The 12,740-nt window shown below is 32.4% G+C and overlaps 1 protein-coding gene across 2 annotated transcripts; it reads left to right on the top strand.

Moving 5' to 3' along the window:
• Positions 1–1,964: 1,964 nt before the first annotated feature.
• LOC127792274 (transcription factor TCP4-like) lies at positions 1,965–3,613 on the top strand. Of its 2 annotated transcripts, none has more exons than XR_008021109.1 (2): positions 1,965–2,601; positions 2,679–3,613. XR_008021109.1 is itself a non-coding variant. In XM_052322726.1 (2 exons), exons 1-2 carry the CDS (start codon positions 2,579–2,581, stop codon positions 3,354–3,356), a joined length of 696 nt encoding a protein of 231 aa, XP_052178686.1. In that variant the 5' UTR covers positions 1,977–2,578; the 3' UTR covers positions 3,357–3,613. The 2 variants fall into 2 exon arrangements, 1 of the variants encoding a protein (XP_052178686.1); XM_052322726.1 differs by having other exon boundaries at positions 1,977–2,601; positions 2,684–3,613.
• The last annotated feature ends 9,127 nt before the right edge of the window (positions 3,614–12,740 follow it).

A 12,740-nucleotide genomic window follows, 5' to 3' on the forward strand; every position in this document is an offset into this window, starting at 1 on the left:
AAAAACTGTCCGCTCCTAAGACTAGTCAGGTGAAACTCAAAACCTGAGTTATTAACAAAACACAAAAGTAACGAAGGTGAAGATATTACAATAGATGTGTAGTCACGTAAAATGGGATTACTCTCTGTGTGTATAGATTGTGATCGTATCTGAGTTTATTCGACGAGCGAATCAGGGCGAAAAATCGTCCGTTCTTAAGACTAGTTAGGTGAAACTCAAAACCTGAGTTATTAACAAAACACAAAAGTAACGAAGGTGAAGATATTACAATAGATGTGCAGTCACGTAAAATGAGATTATTAAACATAATTAAGAGTTAATATGTTATTATTATATTAATTAAATAATAATTTAAGCCTTCATTTTCAGTTTGTTATTAATACATGTACTCTTTGATAAGAATGTTGTTATTTCATATATAAAATAAATATATGTATTAATTTGCTTGATATTGACGACAATATTGATGACCGGAAAATGTTGACTTTCTTCTCTTATTGTTCCCTTTATTTGTAGGGTTCGGCTACAAAACTGAGACTTAATCAATAAGAAATTTGCAAATCGATCCTAGCTACCAAATGATTTTAAACATATAAGAATACGCAAAAATTACTGTAAAATCAAACGGCTATGTAATACATAGTCTTATATCTCTTTCATACATATATTTATATACATTTCGATGACAAATAATTCTCAATTACTATTCTTTTGGTATATAGTAAGGTAGCGTTTGTGCCCTCAAGGCATAAATTAACTGACAAAGAAAGAATATATTGGGGTGTTATTTTTTGGGCCCTCAAGTTATGTGTTCGAGTTCTGACCAGGAGATAGTTTAGCAGATAAGGAACGATCTTAAAAAATAAAAAATACTTGCTGCTCTTGCGTTTGCGGTTGTGCTAGGGATCGAAACCTGCATGCTGGATTTCCTGATTTACCTCTCCTGTTAAAATTGTGGGGTCGAACAGCGGGAGGCGCTCGTGATGGTGCGTTAACCAAAAAAGAAAAAAATTAACGTTTGTTAATCAAGATATAAATAAAAAAATATGGGATATGAAAAGTATCACAAATAAAAATATTTTTTATTATATTTTTTAAATTTTTTAAAAAGAAATCATATGAGTTCTCATATTAAACTTTCAAAATAAATTATCTCAAATAAATTATCTCTTCTCTCATTTTAAATAACTTATCTTAAACTTTATATATAAATTATCTTAATAAAATCTTATTTTTTATTTTAACAAATATTACTTATATAAATTTAAAATTTAAATAATATCCTACAAATTATGTACACTAATTTCCTTTATTTAGACGAAAGTTTCATAGTAGATAGGGAGGGAATTATATACCCTTTTGTCCTTTTTCGTACATTTATTTTGCTTGTACTTGGATTGAGAGTTAAAAAGAAAAAAAATATTTATAAAAATATTATTATTTTTACTATTCTATTCTTATTATTTTTTTCACTTATTTATTTATTTAAAAGTACAACGATATAATTATAATTTTTTTTCTTTCTTTTATCATTCCATTTCATTTTGTTCTCTAAAATTTTAATATATTTATTTATATTTTATTCTTTTCAAACAATGAGAGGTAGTTAATTTTACTCTTAATTTTGATTTCATTATTTCGTTTTGTATCTTTCTATTCTTTACCCAATCTCTTGGCAAATGTAAAATAAATAAATTAATAAAAAATCAATGAATTTATGCTCCCAAAAGGATTGAATTGTGGACACCCCAACAAGTCTCCTTCACCAAATCAAACACTAGGTCACCAAATCAAACACTAGGTTGTGTGTGTTTTAATACTCTCATTTTTTACTCTCTCAATTTTAATAAAAAAAATAAATTATAAGTATAAGATTTTATTTCATTATATAGAAAAAGAATCTAACTCACGATCGATTATAGGAACTTGCTTCCAACCGCTCCAACTATGCAACGTGACTTTGTTCCAACATATATTAATTAATATTAATATGGATGAAGGTGAAGGGTGTCTGTTCGTCGAATGGGAGCTGCCCAGCTGCGCTTCTTGGTGGTGAGTACTGCAAAAGGCGAGAAAAAGCTGCTAAAGATCATCATCAAAGCTTCTTATATATAGTCGGTGGCAAAACCTCACATGCAGTGGAGCTTTTGGTTCATCATTCCAACTTTAAATTTTGAAAATTAACCAAAAGGAACCACTTGACTTTGGATTTGCTCATATTTTGGAAGGAGGGATTGGATTTAAAGTTATAATTGGGACGGTGGTGGGCCGGTGGCTTTGGCTCTGCAGGGGTAGCCATCATTGGAAGAGAAGAGTTCTTTGGGATCTGCAAACGCAGCGCGGCTGTATTAGGCGTGTCAGATCTCAAGAGTCCTGACAGCCCAAAAGAAGACAAGCAACAAGAAGAAGCAATCTCTCAACGGTATTTTTATTCAACAAAGCCAAGCCTGTAGATAGATTACGAACAGAGTGAGAGACAGAGAGAGATCAGAAAGGATTGTCAGGGAAACAAAGCAATCAGCTGGAAGAAGAAGAGGAACAAGACGATCAGTACCCGTTTCAGAATAAAGAACGATCGATGATGAAGAATGCTGCTAAGTGGTGAGCACTGTCGTGGAATCTGATAGATATTCTGAGTTTGGGTTTCTGTACTGATTTTTATTCTTCCCGTGATGAAGAATAGGGGGCGAGGAGATGAGACGGTTCAGGTCCACCGCGGCGGCCGGAAAGACCGGCACAGCAAGGTTTTCACGGCGAGGGGTCCCAGGGACCGGCGGCTCCGGCTGTCGGCGCATACCGCGATTCAGTTCTACGACGTGCAGGACCGGCTGGGCTACGACCAGCCCAGCAAAGCCGTGGATTGGCTCATCACGAAAGCGAAGAACGCCATTGATGAGCTCGACAAGCCGTTGCCGCCCCCGCCATTGGAGCCCCCAAGTGCGGGCTCCAGTGAATCGGCGATGGAGCACTACCAAGAAAACGATGTTTCACTGTTTCTGCAATCATCAATGGATGCCCCATTCATTTCAGAAACTATGAAATCGTTTTTCCCGGTCTGTTCCGGCGCTTCACCGGTGAATTTTCAGGCTGATCGGCCCATTATTCCGACGAATTTTGGGGCGAATTATGATGAATACATCTTCGCCTCGCATTCAATGGCGCCGCGGCCATTTCTATGCGAAAGCTCGGCGCCATGGCAGAGGGGGCCCCTTCAGTCCAGCTTTCCTCCATCTCCGGCCATCCAACCGTGTTTCGTTGCCGGCGAGGGTCTTTTACAACGTCAAATTCACGGCGCCGGCGCCAATCAGGATGGAATGGTTTCTTCGTCCTCTGATTCGCCCAATTCCCTCCATTGATTCTAGCCTATTCTCTTTCTTGTTCTTCGATTCGATGGGTTCATGCATGTTGATGATTTTCTTGTTGAAACAGAGATCAACTTTTTGTGGACGTTCGTTGTGATTATTACTTATTTGCAGACTAGTTACTAGACGATTGATTTCCCATCGTTTGATGTATTCCAGAGTTTTTGAAACACAAGGGCCCTGACGTAAGATGAAAATATAGGGAAATTTTGCCAGATACCCTTGAATTAACATAGAGAAATTTGTTCTCGAGCCTGAACTTACTTTATTTTATTCGTGTTGGACAAATATTATTGTATCAGACAAATATGATATTACATTATACAAAATCAAGTTAGTAACATAGATTCCTATTAGGAAAATATGATTTTATTTTTCTTGTAATCTTAAAATTATTCATAGCCAATGAATGCTGTGGGGGCAAAATCTCTATTGAAAAAAGTTGTCACATGCTGCACTATATGTGAAATGGCACCACAAAATTACCAAAATACTTCTTTAAAGAAGTCAGTCTAAGTTTACCATGTGTATCTTTAAGGAAATTAGTCTAATCTTGTCAAGTGTCTTTATCTTAACTCATCCAGGCGATGACATGTACTAACACCACGGTGAATGTTGTTAACTCTTATATATGAGTTATATAGTTTTGACATTGTCAATCTTTGAGGCGAGAAAACACCCAACACGATAGTGTTTTAGAGTTTTTAAAATGTTTTCTATCTTGAAACACTAGACAAACTTTTTTGGGTTGTTCTTAAAAGTTTAAAAACATTTCGGGATCATTTCAAAATATTAAAAATGTATTTCTATTCCTCAATTACGTTAGAGATGAAAGTAATTTTATCTTTATTGTTTAGGCAACTACATTAGGGACAAAAATAACTTGTGTTTTCGTTTGATTGAATAATTATTTTTTATAATTTTTATATTAAAAATTATATTTACTAAAAAGTTCTTATATTTTTTTATTTACATATTTTTCACACATTTCTAATTACTTTTTAAAAAAAATATTATTTTTTTATTTTTATTTTATATTACATTTATTTTTTGTTTCCATTTTTGTGTCACCTAATTATCAACTAACGATCCCTAATAGATGAACAATACTTGAACATGTTGGAGCATACAATGAGTATATGAGATTAATAGTGATTAGTAAGGAATCCACCTTCCCTGTTGTAGGAAATAATAAAATTATTTAAAAATTGAAAAAACATTAAAATGCATTTTATTTTAATATTCGTTGTACACTTTGTCACCTTTTGTTTGATTTTAATGTATTCTTTGAAATTTATATATTATACTTGTAACTGTGCATTTCTTAATATTTTTAGATAATAAAAATAATTTGAGGTAATATTCTTACATAAATTTTAATGTATTATGTAAATTGTGTCATTAGTTCTCATTTATCACCTTTGTCAACGCCGACATCCACCTCTCCACTTTGACATCATTGTCGGAGATCTGTTAAGTCAAATCCTTTTGAATATAACTCTATTCTAAATCTTTATTTTATTTGTATTTAGTTTTATTTAAATTATTAATATATTTATTTAAAATATAGTTCCTATTTCAAAATTAATTTTGAAATTATATATATATACACATTGCATAATATAAAAATCTGTATAGTTTGATGATAAAATAATAGAAATATCAAGTGATTGGACATGTGTTAATTGAAAATTATCTATAGAAATCTAGCTTAACCTTCGATTGAGAATATTACTCTTGTAACGATTTTAAAGTGGGTCTAAGTGTTTTAATATTTAATGTCAATTTAATGACATTTTAAATGTGGGTATATAGTATTTTAATACTTGATGATAAATTACTTTGATGGCATAAAAATAATTTTAGATCTGTATAATTTTATTTTATGATTCATGTGATCATAAACATAAGTATACGAGTCTAACTTTTAAGAAATTGAAAAATGATGTAATGGACCACAATTAATTAATAATGAGTTCATGGGTTTATCAAGAGAGGTATATAATTGTTGGGTTGGGCTTGAGCCCAATGATAAAAGAATTTAAATTTTTTTATATGGATAAAAAAAATTAAAATAAAAATATGTGTTAAATATAAAAAATGCCCTAAAAAACTTGTCTGTTATGAGAAAAAAAATGACAAATAAGTCTTTATTGGGGGAGGGGGGATAACGCAGCCTGTAACTGTTTCTTCCGCTTTCTTCTTTTTCTTTTCACCAGGGCGTATCTCTAATTCAAAGCCGTATTCCTTTTTCTCTCATTCAATGTTCCATTGCTTTCTTCTCTCTTCATTTGCCCATTTCATCTTCTTCTCCATCCATTCTTCTTTTTTGTCTTCTTTTTCTCTCATTTTTCTGTTGGCGACTAGAGCTTTAGTGGAAGAGTCTCAATTGCTTTCTCTTCTGTTGGGACATCTTCTCAGGCAAGTTCTCTTATACATTCCTTATTACAATGCAAGTTTCATTGACTTTCCTCTCTTCTTATTTATGCAAGTTCCTTTCCGCATTCTCCTTTAATATTCTACAAGTTTCCTTGTATCTTATCTCATTCTTAAGCAAGTTCCTTGTTCGTCTTCCCAATCTAGCTTACCGGGATGACTGTTAATGTATATATATATGTATATATATATACATTTGCGTGTAATTTTTCTTCCTTCTGTTATAGTATTTTTTTTAAATTTCCTTGCTACGCATCTTGCAGTTCCTTCGATATTTCGAATGGGGTTGTTTTACCCCAAACTTATTTTCTGCGAATGGCATATTTTTGTTTCAGTATAGATACAAAAATTCTGTTCATTTTTGTATCGAGTAACCGATTATATATATATGTAAATAGAGAAGCCCATTCCAATGGAGTTCCCAACCATTCGAATTGGAGCTTTCTTTCTCACTATTGAAAATGAGCCCCATTCCAATTGAGCCTCTTCTAATAGCCTCAACCATTAGAATGACCCATGCACCATTCGAATACCCCTTACATATATGCATATCCCTTCTTCGAATGTCTCTTGAACCATTCGAATCATACTCACCTATATATATACACCTCATTTGAATGCCTTATTGTTTCATTCAAAACCCCACTTATCATTATAGCTTAAGGCATATTCGAATGTTATAGCTATATTCGAATATGCTCAGCAAGTCCAAATATACATACATATATGTATCAGATTCGAATACACTATATACCTCCATTGAATACCTTACCCAATATTGCTAAATGCATATCTGGATGTCATAACCCATATTCAATTACCCCCCATCCATATCCAAATATTTATACACATATAATTGAATATATTATATCGTGATACTGATGCCCTAATTTCAATAACTCAAATTATATGTATAAAATAAATAAATATATATATATATAAATACCTGGTATGCATTCAAATAAATTGTAAAGAATTCGTAAGCCTCTTAGAACTTGATTAAATCAATTCTTGAATAAAACATTGTATCTCGTGTGCATACTAGATATGAGTGAAAAACTATCCAACTTGTGAGATAAAATTTCATGATGTTTATATATATATGGAAGTGAATGGATGACACATCATTAAGAATTTGACATTTTTGCACACATTCGGTATGATAATATTATGATGTTTCATATTATTGATCTTTGTGCACCTATTATTTTGTACAGAGGGAAATGGTACCCTAGAGCACCTGGCACGGGACGACGTGGTCATAGCCTGACATGTTGGCTCCATATTTATTTGTGAGATTCTATTTACATGTTACACTCTTGCATGTGTTGATTGATGGCTTGCAAGTTTGGGAGATTTGATACTAACATTGAATTTATATGCACATTTGCATAGTGGTACATGCTGGCATGATGTATTTAAATTGGAATTGATAAAGTCATAAACTATGAATCTTGTACATAATTGTTGAGTCCTTGATTACTCTTTTTGGTGTTACTATGTTCTTGGATCCTATTCATTGTTCATTGTTTCTTGAACTTGCTGAGCCTTGTGGGTCACTTGATCTTCTTTGGCATTCTAGATAAAAGAAATGTTGTTATTGGGGGCGAGTCCAGTAGGACAAAGGTCCAGGGATAGTGGTGTACGGAGACGCGTCATAGTTTGAAAATCCTTAGCAGTATTTTTGTGAGACTTGTATTGAAATGATTTTATGTTGTTAATTCACACTAAAGACTTTTATTTATTTTGTATGGCTTTCGAGCCTAGACTTATGAGGTATTGAAAATGTAACTGAATCTTACTTAAGTTTTCGTTGCTAGTAATAAAATGAATTGTTTGTTTTAATATGGTCTTGTTCTATATCATCACTGTGACAACATCCTTTCGAATATCCTATACTAGTGGGAATATTCGAGAATGAGCCCTTACAACTCTAGTGTCAAATTATATTACTAGAGTAATCTGCAAAGAAACTAAGGGTTTCAAGATATTAATCGAGTAATGCTATACATTACACAAGTAATATATAAAGAAATCAAAAGGTTCAAAATCTTACTCAAGTAAAAAATCTATATTACTCGAGTAACTTGGAAAGATTCAAAATATGTTTAAAATCTTACTTAAGTAACCCTGATACATTACTTAGTCTTGGCTCTAAACTTGAAATTCAAATTTTGTTGACTATTTTCGTTTTAAACACAAGCCAAGACTTATATACAAAGGTGAAGCTCGAAATACAATTTGAAAAAGAAAAAGAAAAAAAAGAGAGAAAGAAATAGTAACAAAGAGCAAGAGCTTCTGCTTAAAAGCGTTCTCTACAAGAAAGAAGAAATAAAGCTATATGTCTTCATTTTTTTCATTCTAACCTCTATGTTGTCCTAGTGAGTTTCTCAACAACGTTTTTTTTCCTTTCATGTCTATCTTTGAGAGAATACCTAAAGTCGAGAGAGCCATCTCATAATCATTCTTTTCTATACTATGAGATTTATCTAAGGGTTATTGCATCAGCCCAAGTATAAAAAACATTGTAAAGATTATTGTTTGATCCCTTGAAACAACACATCGTGGTTATAGTTGAATTTGTCAAAAGCTATTGTTGTAAAAGAAAATAGTGCTCACCTTTCATAAAAAGGCACTGGATAGTAAGTTTGAAAATCCTTGACAAGAATTTAAGATAGTGAATGTAGGTAATTGAGATCAAACTACTATAAATCGTTGTGATGTATCTCATTTACTCTATTGTATTTATTTTTCTATTTACTATTTGGTTCATTTATTATTGTTCGCTTTTAAAAATTAATTTTTTGGGTGAGCTTAATTCACTCATTTTTTAAGCTAACAAGTTTTTCAATATTATTTGGGAACGGTCATCATAGCTCTACCTCAATGTGGGAACCAATAATAAAGAGAGGAGTTGGTCTTTTGGTATAACTTCTAAAACTCAAATTAGTATAATCAATGAGTAGTAAATGTGTATGAGCACTATGAGTTTCATCATTTATTTGTAGGGTTTCATGACTTTATATAGGTAAGGTGTGCTAGGATACTCGGAGTTATTATTTTCAAGATTCCTAAGCATGATTATTTTTGACTTGGAGTTGAATCTCTTGGACTAGAAAGAGATAGCCTCGAATATTTGGAAATAAAGTGAATTGGGATATTCAAAGTCTTCTCAATTATCTCAAGTTGGTAAAGAGTTTATCAAACTAGATGGAGATAATGCCATTTTTGGATTCCTCGAAGATGAGATGAGCTAGATATGAGCCAAGATCTTTAGAATTTCTCCAATACTCCACTTCTTGGTTAATTCTTGACTTGAATATAGGTAAATGACAAGTTTGGATAAGGATCTTGGAGTTAGATACTAGTAGTCATCTTTCATAAGATGGGTAAGGAGACATGTATTATCTCCTTGTTGCTTATTGATAGAGACATGTGGCCAAATAATGCTAGTTAATCTTCAAGGGCAACTTAGTGATTTCATTTTTTTTTTTTTGTATTTCCCCATTAGTTTTTTTTTTTTTTTTTTATCATTTTTTTTCCTTTTTCTTTACATTAACAAGGTGATAATAGTATATAGGATCGATCATCATAACTTTGCCTCAACATGAGCACTTGTAAGAAAAGGTGAGATGGGTTTCTCAAGTATAGTTTTCGACGCTTAAGATAGTATAATAAATGAGTAATAAATGTATGTGAACATTATCAGGCTTGTGTCTTTACCTGTAAAGGTTTCGTGCTTTTATATAGAAGAGGTGTGGTTTGGATACTTGAATTTATCATTTTTGATATTCCTAGACTTAATTATCTTGAGTTGGAGGCAAATCCATTAGACCAGATGGAGATAAATCTAAGCTTAGATAATCTAGAGATGAACGGAGTCACAATAGTCATAATTTATTTTCAATACTCCCATGTTTGATTATCTTAACCTGATAGAGAGTTTATCAGACCAGATAGAGATAATGCTAGTTTCGAATTCTTTGAAGATAAGACGAGTTGAGATATCTAGAGTTATTTTTAATTACTCTCGTGATTGGTGATCTCGAGCTAGTATGGAGTTGCTTTGGTCAAATAGAGATAATGTTAGTATTGGATTCTTTGAAAATAAGATGAGCTGAAATATTTGGAGTTATTTATTATTACTCTCATATATACACGGTGATCTAGAGATAGTAAAAGTTGCTTGGACTAGATAAAGATAAATGATAGGCTCAAACTCTCCAGGATAAGGGCTTGGGAGTTGGATGCTTTTGTCAAAGCTAAGTTAGGTGAATGGACACATGGTTGGATGAGGTTGGTTGACATTCAGGGCAAGTTTAGTGATTTCTCTTTTTGGGTTATTTCTCCATCATAAGGTTATGATATCAAAAATATTTTAGAAAATAAGAACAACTTAAACTTTAATTTTGGATTCATTTCAAACATAAGTTCGTAAAATTCAATCAAATTTCATATTTTAAATTGCCATTCCAAATGTAACAATTCATTATAAATGAATTTCAAATTTTGAGGTTCATTCTTCCAAATAAAACCTTAGACATCATTAAGAGTGTCATGGTCATTTTACTTAAACTCTTAAATCCTAATAAGCATGAGATTATCCAAATATTAGTGAAATCAATAATCCAACTCACAAGAATACATTGTGTAAAAATGTTTTTTTTTTGGGTAGTTTTTCAATATTTGTTTCAAAAATATATAGCACATTTTCACAATAAAGATATTTTACATCAAAACAAAAAGAAAAAAACGACTTACCAAATGAATTTTAGTAAGCCGTGTTATATATATATATATATGCATATATATATTTCATTTTAAATTTTTATATAAAAAATTTTGAAATAAAAAAAGGAGCTTAACAATTAATTTTGAATTAGACCAAAGATGAGATGATTATCAATTAATTATTATTTTTTGTTGTCTATGGTATTTATATTATGGAAAATTGTTGGCATAAGTACATTATTAAGGACGTGATTAATGACTTTTTATTTTTTGTTTTCTTTCTCTTTTGTTATACAGTCATTACCATTATGAAGTATGTTTATCAAACACACCCAATTAACTCGTATAGTTATGTGTTTTAGAATAAAAATTTACCCTAAAAAATCTCAAAGTTAATTTGAAAATACCACCCCCTTAGACATGTACCATACATAAGAGTACCATTAATTGATCATTTTTAAAATTTTTAATAAAAAAATAAGCTGCGGTGGTCATAACTTACTTTTAGTCTTCCAAAGGGTTATTTTACAAGAAAATGTCATTATAATGTGTGGTATCCGGACCCATTTCAATGGTTTGAGTTTTTAAATTGATCAGAATTTGGTTTATTGGTAAGGAAAATTCTATTTACAGCCACTTATTTTGTTCTTTACAATCACTTTTTAATACATTTGAAATACCATCATTTGAAAATTTATCTTTACACTAACCATTACATCTACTTTCTCCCTTACCATTGCAACCACTATTGCCCGCGAGCAGCCATACGTAATCGACCATTCACGTCAAAGATGATGTGACAAAGACTAAAAATGAATAAAAATACAACTATAAAATAGAAGAATAATGATAATGCATCCAAATGCATACACACACACAATTGGAGAATCAAAGATCGTTGGGGAAGCGATCATAGAAGAGGGTTGGCTATGGTAGTGGCCATATTGACTGGTAGTGATCGCCTTTCATGTCTCCCAAACCCAGGGGTTTAGGGGCCATGAAAGCAGCTCGAACCCAAGGCTTCGGGGTGCTATGAAGGCCGAACCCTAGGGTTCGAGGGCCATGAATGAGCCTCGAACCCCAGGATTCAGGTCATCTTCTTTGACCAAAGAAAATTGTCGAAGAAAACACACATATATACATATTGTGTGTTTGGTTGTAGTTTTGGATAGTAGATTGGATATCACTGTCGAGTTTGTCTGCAATTGGTATGATATATATATATATATAGCTTGAATGCTGAACGCGTCCATGAATGCTGAAATTAATGGGTGACAGCCATGAATGTTATATACATACACACATATATATACATATACTTAAAATGTGGGTGTGGAACTTATAGTCCCCTGAAAGTTTGGGGAATCCCAAATTTCTTGAACCCTGGGGTTTTGGGGACTGCAAGTGTCTTGAATCCCTGGGTTCGGTCATCCGAACCTTGCCCAAATCCCAAAATTTTTCAAATCCCACTAGAATTTTTTTATAATTTTTGTTTGATTGGTTTGTTTTTCTTTTTATATTAAGCTAATTATGAGAATGAAACCGCTTTTACATTTGAGTAGCCATTTGATATTATTTGACGTTTACTATAGGGGCATGCGATGGAGGGTGGCAAGTGATCTGAAAAGTAGGGTTTGATGTCAATAATAATTGTACCTGTGCATGATGAGTGTGTGCGCAATAGTAATTTTAAAATATAAATGGTTTCAAAAAATAATATGGATGATTGCGGATAGCAAGGGTAAAATTTTAATTAATTGTGACTGCAGGAGTAAAAAGTCTTGCTCCAAATAGAATTTCTTTATTGGTAATGGTGCATTGCCAAAGACTGAGAAAATCAACAACTCAAGCCATACTGATGTCAGAGGTGGCATCACGGCTGGCATGTTGGATTAGACATGCATGCCATGCAAGCCCCAACATAAAAAAACCTTCCGTTTCACATTGAATGTATAATCAATGTCAAACTCGGTAAATAAGGTCTTCACTAAATTTTATAAATTATTCCACTTAACTCACATCAAATGAATCCCAATCAAACTCACCTCACCATCATCAACTCGATTCCCAACCTGGCCTAGCTGGATCTGATGTGAGTTCCAAATAATTTCTCGGAAAAAAGGGGGTGAAAAATTGTTAAGAAATGCTACCAAATTGTCTGTACGTCTTAGACGTCTAATGTGAAATGTTTATCTCATTGTTGAACGTTTT

The sequence above is a fragment of the Diospyros lotus genome, chromosome 15 (genome assembly GCF_014633365.1).
Source record: "Diospyros lotus cultivar Yz01 chromosome 15, ASM1463336v1, whole genome shotgun sequence".
Classification (NCBI taxonomy): Eukaryota; Viridiplantae; Streptophyta; class Magnoliopsida; order Ericales; family Ebenaceae; genus Diospyros; species Diospyros lotus.

Coding starts and splice junctions, on each gene's coding strand:
- LOC127792274 (XM_052322726.1), top strand. CDS start 2,579: ATGATGAAGAATGCTGCTAAGTG. Junction 2,602..2,683: donor ATGAAGAATGCTGCTAAGTG/GTGAGCACTGTC, acceptor GATGAAGAATAG/GGGGCGAGGAGATGAGACGG.